This window comes from Psammomys obesus, unplaced genomic scaffold (genome assembly GCF_907164565.1).
Source record: "Psammomys obesus unplaced genomic scaffold, mPsaObe1.curated_primary_1811, whole genome shotgun sequence".
NCBI lineage: Eukaryota > Metazoa > Chordata > Mammalia > Rodentia > Muridae > Psammomys > Psammomys obesus.
The window spans coordinates 60,201,233-60,218,941 of NW_026585644.1; the positions used below are offsets into that span (position 1 = coordinate 60,201,233).

At 41.7% G+C, this 17,709-nt stretch overlaps 1 protein-coding gene across 1 annotated transcript in view; it reads right to left on the reverse strand.

The window, feature by feature from the left end:
* Nucleotides 1-679: 679 nt before the first annotated feature.
* Stk3 (serine/threonine kinase 3) overlaps nucleotides 680-17,709 on the reverse strand; it is a 313,376-nt gene continuing 296,346 nt past the window's right edge. Inside the window, exon 11 of the mRNA XM_055620218.1 lies at nucleotides 680-1,502. Within this exon, the coding sequence (XP_055476193.1) occupies nucleotides 1,344-1,502 (159 nt within the window). The 3' untranslated portion in view covers nucleotides 680-1,343. The remainder of the gene's footprint in view (nucleotides 1,503-17,709) is intronic.

The following is a 17,709-nucleotide window of genomic DNA, read 5'->3' on the forward strand; positions in this document are numbered from 1 at the left end:
ACACACACACACACACACACACACACACACACACACACACACACACACACACCCCTCCGTGGGATGAACAGTGGAGACTCCTGCTGGTGAAGGCTGGCGTGGGGCATGAGAGGAACACCGTGACCTGGTAAAGCCACTGAGGTTTCAGGTCCAGCTTGTCCTGCCTGGGAACACTTCCTTGCTCAGGACACACAGAGCCCAGGAGCTTAAGATCAACACAACAAAGATGAAATGTGCTGGGGTGCAGTGGGATTTATCTGTCGTTACGATGTACACAGAGTAACCACACACAAAAGAACACACACTGTCAACACGGCCATGTTAGCGCAGGAAATGACTGGCCCCAGCTCACTTACACAAATGCCAACTGTGCTCAGCAATGAGTCTCTTTCTAATGCTTTCATATTTTCTTCTAGGCCCTAAGGACTCACAGTTTAGTACAAATGTTTTTACTGTTTTGCTATTGTCAGATGCATGATGCTTATCAATTCCCAATAAATAAATAAAATCAACAAAAAGCATATTTTCAAAGAATAAATTTGATGAGATTAGACCAATAAAAGAAAAACAATTACATTATCTTCTCAGGTTTCACGTCTTTAAAAATATTTCCCACACTTTTTTTGTATGTGTGTGCAAGGATTCATTGATTTCTTTGGTTTTACACTGTATAATCCTGTTTGACCTATGTATATATAGTTTTATTTGTACCAATATAAAAAAATCAAGAATTAACACTTCACAAGGCAGAAATGGACTTAAGTCTTTAGTATAAAAATGTCTGGTCCATTTGGACATTATTGCTTTCACTGTTTGTTTCTACTGAAGATGAAGGAATGCACCCATAGCTTCCTGCTTAATGTACAATTTGCTTGTATGTTATCATCTGCAATGCGTCTGGACATTCACCAAAACTATCCGGATCTTGTCTTCAAAAACAAAAAGTGAAACTGCATAAATAAATAAGTCTACCTAGAGGGCACAATAAATAGGCTTCTCCACAGGAATAATATTGTAACACAAAGCCCTCCAGTGCTGTATGATTAAGCAACAGCTTTGGATTTCCAAAGTCTCCAAATATAGTTTTAATTTTAGAATGGTTTTGTTGCTGGTGTAACAGCTGGCAGAAAAGAAGAGCACACTTCTACTGCTCTCTTCCTTCAAAAAGAAGTCGGAATGGGCTGTAAAGTTTGCCTTCGTGATATTTAGCTAGGTGTGTACCATCATTTTTGACTTTTGCAAAATTGTAAAATATACATTTTAGGGGTAAAAAAAAGTAGTACAATTCCTTCAGATCTTATGGCTACTTGGTCTCCAGTCATGCTGAGTCAGAGGACGTCTGGTCAGAAATTCTGCTGTCTCCTCTTCTTTGCATCCATGGCATCCAGGATGGGCTGCCTTTTTGCACTGTATCTTTGATGCAGTTCTTCTATTTCTCGTTCCATCATGGGGTCCAATGCTTTCAGTCGCATTTGTAGTTCTTCTAAACTTAGATTTTTTAACTAGATGCAGAAAAAAAAAAAACAACAAAGAAATTAAAACTGTAAAATCATTCAGAATATACTGAAGCTTAATGAATTTTAGAATAAATATTTTGGGAAATTCTTTACATCATCTTTAAAATATAATCAACAATTAAAGCAGGAATTCTCTCCCTGAAAAAGCTACAGGTTACACCCTGCAGAAACCTCAAGTAGTTTACAGCAAATGGCTGAGCTGTCAGGGAAGAGCAAATGACAAAGACATCAGATGAAGAAACCCTTTGAAGAAGGCCCAGAGACAAATGCGCCATGGCAAAAGCAGCCATCTGTGTGATGCACTGGGCAGCTTTCCAGGACCTGTGCCTTGCAAGCTACCCAGTGCTGTAAACCCATGCCAGCAGATCAAGGACAGGCCAGACTGAATACAGGCTCCTTCGGCAGTCTCATACTTCACTTTACCAAATGTCTCAAATCTCAGCACAAACAGAAAATTACACTAGAGCACTTTACCAAGTGTTTTGCTAAATAGTACTATGACACTATTTTCATTAAGAACCCTCCTCCCCCCCCAAAGCCCCCAACTGTTATTCAAAAGAAGCCAGAAGCTGAGTCAAACAGCACTGTGTAAGTTCTGCTCCAGATATGGCCAATCTGAGAATGAAACTGCTGTGAGGTTTCAGCAGATGCATTACAGTTCGACTATGCTGGCTTCAGGGGACGACAGCACATTTCTTACTGCTTTTCGTTGTAATAGCAGGAAAGAGGACTCAGGGCATCTACGCAGGAGGATCTGCACTGCTACATGAAATGCTCTACGGCACCCTGGGCTTACCAATATTTGTCTATTTGCCAACAGTTGGGGGTTATCACCTAAGAAGCAACCAGGAGTGTCATGAGTGCCACAGGAGGCTCTGTACCCCCATCCACCCAATGAGTTTTTACCCTGTCAACATCTAAAATTAACTCTACACTGGACCCATAAGTGGGTAAAGGCATTTCCAGCAGAGCTTGATGGTGTGAGTTCCATTCCTGGAATGGATATGGCGGACGAAGAAACCCAACTCCTTTGTAGTGCTGTGTCATGTAAGTGCTGTGGCACGTAGGTGCTCCCCATTTCCTACATAAATAAGGTAAAAAACTCCTAAAACTCTGCCTTTCCTTAGCATAGTATTAGTAGAAAGTAGGTAGTTTTTAATGAAGAAAAAGCCCCTGTTAAACAATGAAGATTGCTATCATCCACACCTTGATGAGTAGGTAAAGAACTGTTTCACCTGCCTCTTGAAGCCTCGAGATGAGGCACAACGGTGTGTACAGGAGGGCTGCTGGGACCCAGGCCAGCACAGCCTCACTGTGTGACAGACATTACAGGGAGCACCTGAGCAGCTCCCATGGTATGCCCATGGGTTTCCGGGGAATAACATTGTTTTTCAGAACAGATCTGCTCCAGAAAGAAAGGAATCCCACCATAAACTCCAAGGCACATGAGGAATGGAGACTCCCCCAGAAGGACAGACTTGACTGATCCTCAGCAAGATGCCTTACTGAAGTGAGGAAATGCCAAAACTGAATGTCTCTGAAGAGGGCTAGGTGGTAGGATGCAGGTCAGGCAGGTAGAGGCCCTGAGAGCCAGGCAAAGCAGGTGTGAACTTTCAGGAGCCAATATTCTGGAGCAAAACCATTATATGAGAGCAGGAAGACTAGTTTGAAAGTGACAAAATCCGCAGCTTATCTTTTTTAGAAGACAATTCTCCAGTTGTTTTATGAGTCAAAGCTAGAAAACATTCTTATTACTTAAGTTACCCAAAATAGTAGGCTGAAAATAGCACTTCTCACCAGTCCTCCGCTTTACTCACACTACCTGCTTCTCCAAATCAAATCCACTCTCAGCCAAAAAAAGGTTCTGAGGATATCGAGAATGAGTCACAAGACAAAGTTACAAAAATATGCTGGGGAAGAGCAACGCTTTGGGAGGGCATTCAGCTCATGGTGGACATCTCGCCCAGGGCTGGGAGAGCACCGGCCCGTGAGTAAGCAGCCCTGCCTCACTCCACAGCAAAAACACCTTTCAGGTTTTGTTATTTTTTTATTTTATGTTTTAAAGGAAGAGTCCTTCTGTAGAGCCCCAGGTTGGCCTTAAACTTCTATACCCAAGGCTGGCCTTGAACTTCTATACTTTAGGCTAGCCTCAAACTCAAAATCCTCCTGCCTCAGTCCCCTGAATACTCAGTGGACCTAGCTTTTAAATTATGCTACAACTTACATTTGCATACGGTTCACAGTAGTATATGGGCTCTCCATTAGTTTAAAACTGGGCATTAATCACACATTGTTCTGTGCTTAGCTCTGTTCAAGTCACCGCGGGGATAAGAAATCTGCACAAGGAAGCTAAGAACTGTGCAGGATACAAACGTGACAAAGTTCTAAAGAGCCAGCACGGACACGGGGCCACATTTCTTGAGACTGATGGACCCAGGGGCGTCTATGAAATCCAATTCTACTTCAGTGTTTTCTTTAAGACTCATTTTTATTACTTTAAATTATGTATCTATATGTGAATATGTGCACATGAACTCCTGTGCCCTTAGAGGTTAGAGGCTGAGAATGCCCTGGAGCTGGAGTGGGTGACCTCATGTCAGCCCTGGGAACTGAACTCACGTCCTCTGCAAGAGCAACAAGTGTGTCTAACTGCGGAGCCAGCTCTCCAGCCCCACTTCATGTTCTTAAGATACGGCCTCAAGTTCAGCACGTTAATCTTCCCCATTTCTAAAGTTCTACACCACACGACTTGAAAAACAGAATTTGGTATTTGATTTCAGAAAGTGTTTCATGACCCACTCCAGATAGTCTATCCCTTTTGCCATTATAGACTGTGCACTTGTCAAATCTACCTGCCTCACTGATGGAGACCATGACAAGCTGGTGGGCAGGACTAAGACCACAGCACTCCGAGGGTTTGGCCACCTGAAGCCCAGAGCAGCAACCCCTCATGGAAAGCAAACAGCTAGCAGGACTTAATCTCTTTCATTAAGACCCTCCTGTGGATGTCTTCTCCTTCTTTTGCTGGGAGCAAACTGCCAGGTAATAAAAGTTACATTATGGCAATAAGTTAAGCTCTGGGAAAGAAGAAAATTCTCTTTTAACAAACTTTTATGTTTTCAATGTATAAAATTTGTGAAGAACAGGCCTGTGGTTCTGGAGAACCATTATATGGCATTGTTAAGGAACTAGGCATTCCATTGTAAAAAAATAAAAATAAAAAAAATTAAGACACCTAAATAGTCTTTCTTACAGTGATACAATTTTGTCTTGAAAAGGAAACCCTCACAGAGTATTTTACAGAAAAACTGACTTCTGAAGTAGATGATGTAGGGTCTAAAACAATCTTTCTTTGGTGGTAAGTTGACACAATTAACATGGAAAAATATATAACACTAATCTGTGCTACATAATAACCTTCTCCTTTAGAAACCTTCATTTGAAAGCAACCGGTCACTCCTTTTTCTGATGTCACAGGATATATATTCTTCTATGTCTACATCAGGTCGGCTGACCTACTGAGAAGTAGTGACATTATTAAATAACCTCACAGAGCATTATGGCCAGAGAAGGCTGCTGCTGAAAGCCTGACAGACAGCTAGGAAGACAGGGTATGACTGGAGTGAGTCTCGTCCTGATTCTTTTTACTGTCTGTTTTCTTTTATGTCTGATTTTGGGCTGGAGGTATAAGATTGGGGCTATAGAAAACGACTTTTTCATAATTTATAGTTACCCATTTCCTCAGGTGAGGCTGCCAGGGAACTGCAGAGAAAACCCTTATTAAAATATTTATTTAGATTTCTTATGGATCAAGCACTATAGACAAGAAAATGAACAAAATGATACTCACAAGCTAGCATCCTAGCTGGCTAGGAAGGAGCACACAGAGTGTGCACTGGGATATGGGAAGCTAGAAACGGATAACAGGGCAAGCAAGCAGCATGAACAGAGGCACACACGATACACAAACGTGTGCCATCTTTGGAGGTGTCCAGCAGACAGCTGAGAGTCAAGAAAGAAAAACAGGGGATGAGACAAGAGAGGAGAGGAAGGCAGAGGGCAAGACTAGATGGCTGAGGTTCTTAAGTTACTACAAATCTTCCATAACAAGAAATGCTACCTTTGAAATAATAATACATGAAATTCAGAAAAATTTCTTAAAAAGCAAGTACAGAAAATGGATTGTCATGGAGAAAAAAAAGTAGGAAGACCCATCTTCAGGCTACTTCAGCAGTCTGCTGAAAAGACGAGGATGAAGCAGCACGGTGCAAGAGGATGCACAATCGCTAAGGCACTCTTTGCTGACAGGCTGGATGCTCAAGTAGTTGGCTGCGTTTGGGATCATCAGTAAGACAGGAAAGCGATTTTAGTCCCAGCGAGTTTGAGGTATGAAGAAGGCACCCAGGTGCAATCATCAGATAGAGATTAGTTACTTGGAGTTTAGGGAATCACTAACATTTCAGCTCGAACTGAAGCCAATAGAGGAAGGTTATACAGGAAGAAGGATTCTCTCAGATCACATGATCTATATATGTGTACAACAAAAAAGAACGCCCACGGCTTGGTATTTTAGTCAGGAGCTTTGTTAGTCAGCTTTCTGTCACAGTGACAAAACACCCAAGCAAGATAGCTTAAGGGAGTGAGTGCACAATTATTTTGGCTCATTTGTTCAGAGTATGTAATTTCTGGTCACTGGGCTCATGTCTTTAGAAGCTGCTATTCCTGGGAACTAGGTTCTGTGTTTTTGGACTTGTGCAGAGCAGTGTGGAGGGAAGTAACTGTGGAGGAAAGCTGCTCATCTGACTGTGGACAGAAAGCAGAGAGATGGAGGAGACCAGAGGCAAGACAGACCCTTCAAAAATATGCCTCTTATGGCCTCCTCTAACCAATCCTGCTTCCCAACAGCCCATCACCTATGAACCAATCCATCAGGGGCAAAATGTACTAAAAACAACATAGTGGAATCAATTTCTGAAATCATTTAAGTTAAACTGTCTGGACCTTGGATAAACACATTTTGGAATTTAGTATTGTTAAATGTTACTGTTTATAACAAAGTAATTTGTTTAATACAAGTACAAGGTTATGCACAAAATTCTCACAAATGTCATCAGTGCAAACAGGGACCTTAGAGATCTAGTCTAATTCATATTTAGTGGAGGGAACAGAGTTGGTTTGCTGAAGGTTACACTTCTTAATAGCAGAGAAACCTCTTGTTCTACCATATCGATGACTGACACTCAGTTACTATACTGTTAAGTCTGTGGGAGAACATCCCAAATTCATCTCTTTTCTCTTCCCTCCACCCTCTGTCTGCTGTCCCCACACCCCAGCATGCCTCTTTGTCTCTGAAGTGAGCTCAGGTACAGGATCTTTCTTCTGTCTGGCCTTGAAGGAAACAAGAGCCCACAAACCAGTTGTGACCATTTAATTTTGGAGAGGGGATGGTTTGACTCAGTCTCAAGGTATGTATTTCTGACCCATTAGGTACCAAATATTTAAAATGACTTTGCACTTTTCATGAAAACATAGCAGATTTTCTTAGGTGGTTTTATAGTAGGAGACAAACAAAGGAAAGGCAGAGAATGAAACATACTCCTGATTCCATCAGAGGCCAAACACTTCTATCCACAGTGTAAATTAAGTACTTGAAATGAAATTTCACTGGACATTTTGGTTACATTTCCAAGTAGCAAAAACTTTTCCAACAGGCCCACAAGGAAGTTAAAGCCATGGCATCACTGCTACTGAGAAATTCCCTGAGTCTACGAGCCAAGTGAGACCCTCCATGGAATGTTCAACCAGAGCATTTGAAATAGAATGAACAGACACACTTAGGCAAGGAAGAACTGTTCTTTTCTCAGGCTTCAGGTTAGTTGGCCAATTTGTTACTCTTTTTGTTTTAAATGAAATTTTCAAGAAAAGTCCATGCCTCTTGACAATAACAGACAGATGGGCACATTGATATTTGCTCATAAATTAAATAAAAAAACGTCAAAAGTACTTTTCAATAGAAGCCAACCTTCTGTCTGAAAGTCAGTGGTTTAATGTATGACTTGTAGGTACAACAAACTCCTTGTGTGATGACAGCCCCAGGTTCCCACATTTCATGTGGATGAGTCTGTACATCAAAGTCCAAAGTATTACATTTCTCAGCGTCTTAGAAAAGAAAACCCAAGCATGATATGCAAAGTAATGCCTCATTGCTAAGGCGTCCACAGAATAGCAGTACAGCAATAAAAACGCGGAGTAAGTCAACCTACTGACAGTTCTGACTGCTTAAGCCCTTAGCAGTAAAGACTTCCTGAATTCGAGGAATACTGCTGACCAGGAAGTGATGCTAGTAAGAATGGAACTTTAAGTTACACATTCATTTTATGACACAGCCTAAAAATATCGTATGTAAGTGGAAAGACTGAATTACTTTCTAAGATAACTTTAAACATCTAAGAGGGAAATATCCTTGAATTTTTATATTATTTTCTGTTTTGTCAAAAATATCTCTAATTGTTGGAGGTATTTCTTAAAAGACTTAATGAAAAACAAGCAACAGACACAGGAATCGGAAGATTTTAAAAACACACTCACTCATTTATTTTGTGTATGTGTGAGTGTGTGTGTGGGGGTGGGGAACAACTTGCAGGAGTTGATGCTCTCCTACAGTTCCTGTTCTGGGGACTGAACTCAGACTGTCAGCTTGGTGGCAAGGGCCTTTACCATGCTGCCAGCTCAATTACAAAGTTTTTAAGTGTATAGATGTGGTAACCTTTCAGGCTTAATGGGTTTGCGGATTGTTGGCATCACCAGCATGTCAGAGTAAATGAGACACCACTGCAATGAAGCAGACAGCCTTGCATGTAAACACATGCTAACACACACCAAGAAAGTTCTCTACAAGCTTCTGTGTGTTTACTGGGAAGACAAGCTCTTCCTAGCAACTGCTTAAACAAATCCCACACATGCTACAGACATTATTAGTGGCCTGTGATTAAAAAACATGCATTGCTAATACTGTATCCTGACTCATCTATTTTCCCATCTGCTAGCAATTCTACCGATATGAACTACCAACAGAAAGGCTGACATCAATAATTTCCTATGGCAATTTCAATGCACAATTGCCTGTAGCATTTTGTAAGATTTACCCAAGCATGCCTCAGACTGTTCCAAGAGTGGCCCGGAGCAACATGCTTCTTTCCCCCTTAATATTCCATTATAGCTGACATTCTTACTGTACTGCACAGAATCTGGTTTGGTTTTAAAAACGCTGTACACCGAGTCTGTCACACTCATTTTCCCAAAGGAAACAGACAAAGTGTGCTAAGTACAGGCAAGCCTACCTATCAGCTTAGACACATCAGGGCGGAGAAGGCATCTGCAGAGACACTGACGAAGGGAGCAAGTGCCACTTGAGGGCAGGAATTCAAAACATCAGTGTACTTTTTACATCTTATTTTTAGCACTGAGGAAAAAAATACTTCACATCAACGCAAATATCCCATGTTTACATACATGCTTAAAATATGTACCTACAAAAATGAGAGTGCTATTTTCAGACAACTGACACACACAAAACGCTGGACTGCTCAGTATAAATCCCCCATAAGACATGATCTTACACACTGCATCATGATCAACTCTGCTAGAGACTCTTCTTCTTCAGGCAATATTCACCCTGTGTTGAGGAACACCTGTCTTTGCTAACTGAATGGCTACATGTATTATGGGATTGCCAGAGAATTGTTTATTTTTGGCTATTTAATGTCACACAATCCAAGAGAAAATGTAAGCTTTTCACTCCTAAAGAAAAAAAAAAAGCCAGTTTTGTATGGATGTAAATGGAAGAGACAAGAGAAAGAGACTGGTCATCTACACGGATGTTCTAGCCAACCCCTAGTCCCGTGTACTCAGCCTCAGTATCTGTCACTGCTGTGGGCAAAGAGAGTGTCAACCCAGGTTTACAGATCAGGGTACTCAGAGGAGGCAGCTGACACACATATTGCAGTAGAGGAGTGTACGTAGTCTATGACCAGCATCAGACCCACTCTGCACATCTGAACATGAGAGCTGTTTCCTGAGTCTTTTAAGAACTAAAAAAAGCACATAAAAAAACCCACTAATCAAATAAAGTGTTTTTAAATTTTTATTTTGTGTGCATGGGTATTTTGCCTACAAGTATGTCTGCACATCACTTGTGTGCCTGATACCTGAGGAAGCTGAAGGTACAATGAATTCCCCCGAACTGGAGTTACAGTTGCCTGTGAGCTGCCTGTAGGTGCTACGCACAGAAGCTGGGCCCTCTGGAGGACCCAGCTCTCGATCACTGTGAGCCACCTCTCCAGCCTTATCAGGGAAAGACTCTTTTCCTTTTTAGCAGACTACCTGCAGGGGTACATTTCTTTAAACAAAAACAAAACAAAACTAAAAACCAAACCAAAACAGAACCAAAAGCAAAGCCCTTACCTTACCTTTTCCCCAGGTTGTACCTAGAGTAGTATTTTTCTTAATGCATTCTAGTCACAACTAGTCGAATGAAATTGCTGTATATGCTTTCCACTTGACCAGCTGCTTAGTGAAATAAATGCTTCTCTCCATAGTCTTTGAGGAAGATTCCATATTTTACCAACAGAAATGTGATCTGAGAAAATTCGTAACAAGGACCGTGCCCTCATACACAGCAGGACTCTTGTCTGGATGTCCGTGGGACGATGTGGAAACGGGTGAAGCAGATGAACTGCAGACTGGTGAGCAGCGGTGCGCGCTGTCTTGTTTGGGAAAGATCTTGGCCACACACTTAAGAAAGGAATGCTGAAATCTGAGTTGCACTGCTTAGTGGTAGTTGACAGCGTTTCCTTTTACGCTTTTCAGTTTTTAGTAAGTAGTTTTGTCTGCTAAACATAATAAGAAAAATGATTCGTGCACAGCGGTGCTCTTACAATACTTGGTAAAGAACTCTAACGTCCAGGCTTAGGGTAAGAAAACCAGGCCATTAAAAACCAGCAGTAAATAAAATCTTTTGGATATACAGATGAGAATAATTAGCTTTGAGTAATGTTTTATTTCAGCAGTTTTGATTAACATTTTTAATAGTTTAAAATACAGAGATATAAACAAGGAATCACCAAAGTAAGTGAATATACTTCAATTAAACATTTCAGCACTACGTATCTCTTATGCAGGAGGATAACCAACATAAAAAAAATACAAAAGCAAACCAAAGTGCAGATGGGTGGGGTGGCTCAGCAGGTAAACACACTGGTGTGGAAACCCTGGCGACACAGGTTTGATCCCCACACGCCGCATGCTGGAAGGAGACCTGACTTGAGTGTTGTCTTCTGACTGGCACACAGGTACTATGGCATATGTGTGCCTGATGAATAAGTTAAAAAATTAAAACAAAACAAAAGCAAACAGCTTGTTAAGGCTGGAGAGAGACTCAGAGCCCAGGTGAGAAGCTGGTTGGGTGGCTGTGGGCTCCTGTGACCCAGTTCTGCGAGGGAGAGACATGAGGATCTCAGGGGCTCACTAACTAGCCAACGTAACCCTTGGGGTTACTGTTCTCTTTGCTCTAGCCAAGCTAGCAAGCCTCAGATTAACGAACGATGCTGTCTCCAAACAAACAAACAAACAAACAAACAAACAAACAAGGTGGACGACTCCTTAGCAATGACAATATGCGAACACACACACAATGCACCTAAATAGTTCTGTGACCAGGCAGCCAAATCTCTGTGGAACCATTACATTAATTTAAAATATTTTGTTTCCCTAATAAATATTTTTCATCTGCATGTGCCATATTTTTCTGACATTTAAAGAATGTGAAGTGCATCCCCCTGGTTTCTAGTATTTTTAGTCATTAAAAGTCTAGAGTAATTATGAATCTCAGGCTCATATTAAACATGTCATGTGCTACAGAAGAGATACTTTCTGGAGGCATGTCAGTGGTGGATGTATTTCTGTGGCCTTGCTCTGCTTTGGTTCATTACTGGCTGTCTGTCCACACAAAAGGCAGCAGACTGTGTGTTTTAGGATGCAGTACTGTTACCACTGTGCCCATCTCTCTTGGTATGGGGCAAATTAGCCCTTGGGGGAGTACTGTCCCCTTTGCTCTCAAAGCCACTTGGGCAGTATTATCACTTCTGCCCTCTCTGAGGCACAGACACAGTAGAGGTTCTCCTCCACATCCTCCAGCAATGGTAAGGCATTGGAGGGAGGTATTCAGGCGACTCTTTCTTGGCGTACTACACCTTAATGCCGTGAGCTTGCGGCTGCGGCTCAGCCTACACTGTTTGTACTCATCAGTGTCTATGCCAATAACGTGTTCAGAGCCCTGACTTAGTGGCAATTAGTGAGCTCACCTGAGGGGTTAGCTCAGCACACAACTGACTAAGAAAGCAAGCGCTAGTCTCTCTTTTCTGTGGGCACCACTATTCCCTGTGAACACCTCCCTGAAGTCCTCTGGCTGGAGTTTAATCTAGGTAAAGCAAAACCAAACCAACATAAAACAAAACTAACAAAAGATTTTCTCCTCCCTCCATTAGACTGTCAACTTAAAAAAATGAATTAAGCTTTTAACATTTTAACTGTAAACTTAACCATTTAATATCCCCAACTGAATCTGTAGACACATGACAGAGTGCCTGCCCAGCTGAGAAGGCAGCTCCTGGCGGAAATGAAACAAAAAGGGCTGTGTGGGCCCCGCCATCCCAAGTGGAGCATCACTGCACCCTGTATAAAGCAGACACTACGCGAGGCTTACTGGGATATCTTCATAGTGAAAACCCAAAAGGCTATCTTATTATTAGCCTCCCTCCAGCACCCAGGCCTTCTCCTTCCTCTTTTATCCCCAAACACTAATTAGCAAAAGACCATTTGACAGAGGCTAGCCCTAGGACACTCCCTTGCAGCCATGAGTGTCTAGTGTTGGGGCTGGACCTAGAACACTGTCTTTCTTTAATAGGTCTTTTTTTGAACACATGAAAAATGGTGTGCTACATGTGGTGTCTACTGGGAGGAGTTGCTTGACCACAACAGTTGGCAGAACCAGGAGATCTCTGCTGAGGCACTAGTGACAATTCTAAAGCAACAGAAAGTTCTCGTCAGCACTGTGTTATACATGCATTAATTTTAAAAACGTGATGTGTAGCATCAAGGAAGTGACTGTGCATGGCTAGCAGTTTACCAACTGACCCATCTTCCCAGCCCTGAAGGACATGGATTTATGAAGGAAAATAGAAAGTTTAGCTGGGGGAGGTCATGGCATTTTGAGAACACTTGATGAATTTTACCTTAGGACAATCACACATTCTCTTACACACTTATTGTGCAGGTCTGATGAGACACTCATGTTGATAATACAGAACATCATTGTTTTAGATGAATGTTTTCTGCATGTCTGATGAGACACTCATGTTGATAATACAGAACATCATTGTTTTAGATGAATGCTTTCTGGCAAGTATTCTGTAAGACAGTACCAAGGCCATCACTCAACACTCCTTGGCAAGCACAATAGGAATAGCTCTTACTCATATCACAAGTAGGACCACTAATAGAACTTTCTCTATCTAGCAGTGTATCAAAGCAGATGCTGAGACTCATAACCAAACCTTCGGCAGAGTGCAGGGAATCATATGAAAGAAGGGGGAGTTAGTATGACCTGGAGAGGATAGGAGCTCCACAAGAACCAAATAGAGCAGGGCACAGGGGTCTTTTATGAGACTGTTTCTCTAACCAAGAACCATGTATGTATATAACCTAGAACCCCTGCTCGGATGTAGCCCGTGGTAGTTCAGTATCTAAGTAGGTTTCCTAATTAGGGGAGCAGGAACTGTCTCTGACATGAACTCAGTGGCTGGCTCTTTGACCTCCCCACCTCCCCAGAGGGAGGAGCAGCCTTGCAGAGGACACTGCAGCCAGTCCTGAAGAGACCTGATAGGCTAGGGTCAGATGGAAGGGGAGGAGGTCCTCCCCTCTCAGTGAATTTGGAAAGGGGCAGGGAGGAGATAAGGGAGGAAGGGTGGGATTAGGAGGGAATGAGGGAAGGGGCTACAGCTGGGATACAAATTAAATAACCTGTGATTAATATAAAAAAATAAAAATTATAAAAAGAACTTTCTGCTGTAGTGACATCACAATACTTATTATTTAAATATTTCCATAGCATAAACATATATTTAGTCAGGAAAACCATTTTATAATAAAAATGCATGCCAGCCATAATACACAAACCATGCAATTTAGATTGTAACAGATAACTTTTTGAATGTTTTAATCATGAAGCAACACCTAAAAATAAGCAGGATTCCCTGATATGTTAGTTCTAGAGTATTAAAACATACAGTTCTTTTAAAACACAAATACAGCAAAATATATGATTAAAATATAAAAGGCAGTAATAAAGTGGATATCAAAGGTCAGCACAGCTATTTCCCACACAAGCTTAGGAAAAAAATGTCAGTATTTTACATCTTAGACTGTCATAGTCTGTGGCTGAAATAGTACTTTCAGTTCCCCAGCTATTAAGAGACAATGTGAATTCAATTAAAACTCCAAAGGAGTGCCACACATGGTGGGGCACACCTTTAATCCCAGCACTGAGTTTAAAGTCTAAAAAGTGAGTTCCAGGACAGGCTGGCTACACAGAGAAACCTTACCTCTAAAAAACAAAAACAAAACAAAGCAGACAAACAATAAAACTCCAAGAAGATATTCAGGTATGGAGAGGAGGGCTTATGAAAATGTCCAGGACATGAAATCTATGCCTGCTTAGTATACAAGTCTTGGGAAGAACTGAAGATGACAGCATTTCCCTTGTTCTTTAACATCTGTCTAAGCATATGTTTGGGGCTGGAAGATGGTTCAGTGGGCAATTGCTTGCCACACAAGCAAGAGGCCCTGAGTTCAGATACTCATCATTCACGTAAAAGCCGGGGGCTGTAATCCCAGCTCCCTGGCGGACACAGAGTGTACTGATAAGCTGATACCTGGAGGTGACTGACCTCCAGCCAATACATAAATAAATAAGTAAATATAAATAAACACCAAGAAAGAAAGAAAGGAAGAGAGAGAGAGATCAATGAAAACATCCAACATGGATCTCTGGCCTCTACAGGCACCTTATGCATGTATGAATGTATACATTATGAAATACACAAATAAAGAGATGTTTATGAATGGTATCAATTTGAGGTCAAGGAAGGTATAAAATGAGACCAAAGGAACATGAAGTAGCTCTTACTGTCTTAGTATGACAATAAGGTGTGACATACGGTGAGGCGTCAACTTTCGAAGGTTACCTTCTAATGCTCTGGTCTGGGGAGTTTGTGCACTAAGCCATCTTATTTGTCATTACACGCAATGTCACTTGTCACAAACACACTGCTTAGAATGAGCACCCATAGCAAATCATGCTTGGATCACTACTACCATAGTGAATGGGCTGCAAGGACTTTAGCCATTTTTCGGTGAAAAAAGGTGAGAAGGGTAGGACTTAGTCTAATTTCTAAATGTCAATTCACTTAGAAGAGCGCAAGGCATCGAAGAATTTGCTCTGGTATTATCTTGTGAAGTGAGCACGTTCCCAAATGTCCCCAAAGCTGTCAGTGCTAGGACAGTACCAAGATGCCACACTGGGGAAGCAGGCTCTGGCCAGACACCTGCTTTCTCAGTGGCTTCTGAGTGACAGCACAGGCAGAGCCAGGCTGGGGGAGGGGGCTCTGTGGAACAGCTAATCTCACTTTCATCTATACACAGGGATGCCAGGAGACTGTGGTTGGGAGTGGAAACTTGGGGATCAGAATTTGAGCTCTGGTTTGAATAATACACATTAATATGAAGTAGTTTTACTACTATATCTTTACATTTTATTTTACAGGATGAAATTTCAGCTCACTCTTTAAAAAAGTCCATTCTAATAAGGATTAAAGGGGAAAATGCATCTTTAATCACTAAGCAAATGAAAGCCATACTGCTGGTTTACCTTTGGTGGAAAAAATAATAAAAGAGCTATGCAACTATTAAATCCAATGCGTTCTTGAGGAACTTTCCATACACTGTTACAAGTGGATGATATATTCTGTTGCTCAAAGAATAGTTTAGGCACTGAATAATTACTCTGAAACTATTTTGTACTCTCAATCCTGAGTAAGAGACACAACAGACCTAGCAGTAAGAGTCTAACCCTGGCATCAAACAAAAGCATTCTTAAGCAAGAATACTGTGAAAAAGATGTTCCTTGCCTTTCTAATTCAGAAGAGGTACGAAACATCATAGATAAATTAAATTTGCTAAGCAACCATTGTTAAACAGAATCATATTCCTCAAGCTGGTTCACACACACTGCCCTTTGCAGATGTCAGTGCTTTCTTTCAGTTCTTCTGGCCATTTTCTGTCAGGGACATCACATGACCAGACCCCTTAGCTACAGCTCTTTCAGCCAGAGGGCATCATTATGAAAGTCCCATCACACCTGCCTTGCTGTCATCAAGCACGCCCAGCGGAGGCCTGGCTGCAGTGCTCCCAAGCAGGCCCCTGGCTTCGGCTGTCTTCTTACAGATGTGTTAACGGTTTCATTTAATCCTCACGACAAGGCCTGTGAGCAGACTGTCCTCAACCTCACAGCCTTGCGCACAGCTGAGTCAGGCTATGGTGCTCCAAAAGAAAGGACTCTTAGATATGGAGGCACCTGTGGCTTCTGTTGACTGTCTTCTGATTTCTCTATCACCCAAAGTTGTTTTTCACTGGTCTTACTGTCGTTCTGCATTATAACAAGTAGTACTAAAGAGGGTGTGTGATTCTTTTCGGATGATGGCGGTGGAGTTCCCCTGTCCTTGGCAAATTTCTGCTCTGAGCATTAAAATAAGACATTGTTCACTGACTCCTAAAAGGAAGTGGACTTCTTACCTACCTTAAAGCATGGCGAACAATCTGAAAGTACTCTGTGAGAAGTTTTCAGTCCCGTTAGGAAAGAAGCCAATAGAAAGCAGTAGGAAGAGATAAGATTAAGCCAACATTACCTGAATCACAGAGTGCGACTTCTGAGGGAGTGGCTCTGAACAAGGTGGTGGTGAGTTAAACAGTTAAGCTCAGGAGGGGCAGAAATTTGTGAGGATGGGGTACTTGCAGCTGATTGCTGGCCCTCGAGGAGTCAGGAAGATGGCCACTTTCTGATTAGTGGTTTGCAGAGCTCAAGAACATGGAGCCCCTTCTCAAGGACAAAGTTTCAGCCTCCATGAGAACACTAGGTCTCTGGCTACTCAGCACCCTCTGGTGGCCACATATGGTGCTGCACATTTTCTACTTTTAAGAAAGAAGGCTTGTTTTTCTTTCTCTCTTTTTAAATTTCACCCTTAGTTTTAAATTTAGCATAATATGTTTTAAAAATCTTTTCTAGACAAGGAAATAATAACCAATAGCATTGATGGGCTGTGTGTAAGGCAGTAAACTATGTATGGATAAATTCGACAACTAGAGAAGAGTACGCTGTTTCAACGCTTCGGTGAGAAAGCGTCCCTCTGAGTGTGTTAAATGCCCCACCGGAAGCCATGTAAGCAGAAATACCTGGCCAGCATAAAGCTACTTAGTTTTTTTTCCGGTTAACAGGAAATATTCTTTTATATGGATTCATATTACTATGGATATCTAGATATTATATAACAGTTACATGTATCAACTGCTTCCCTCCAGCAGACAGTGTTATCTCATGTAAGAGGCAACCTATCTATGAAACAGTAAAAAAATAAATAAATACTTTTTCAAAGTTTACAGTTTCAGAGGCATCAAGTGTTTCAACTTTCAGTGGGCTGGAGAGATGGTTCAGCAGCTAACAGTGGCTGCGCTTTCCATCCCAGCACCCGCAGGGTCCACACTGCACACACGGCAGTGCACAGATGTGCAGAGCAAGGGCGCACATGCAAGTCTTTAAACATGTAAACTTCTCAACACACCCAGTCATTAAAAGGTGGCCGACATCTGAACCCAGGGCACACCTAGTAACAGAACACACTGCTTATCGGCCATAAGAATGTTTCTAAGAACAGAGGGTTTCATAAAGTCTGGAAGTTAGATTCAGTTTATTAAGAATTGTCAATGGCTCTTAAAAACTAAACTAAATGAATCTACCTGTGGCTTGTTCACATCCGAGCATTTATTCACATAAACACCACAGCTAGGAGAGGCGTTTCACAGT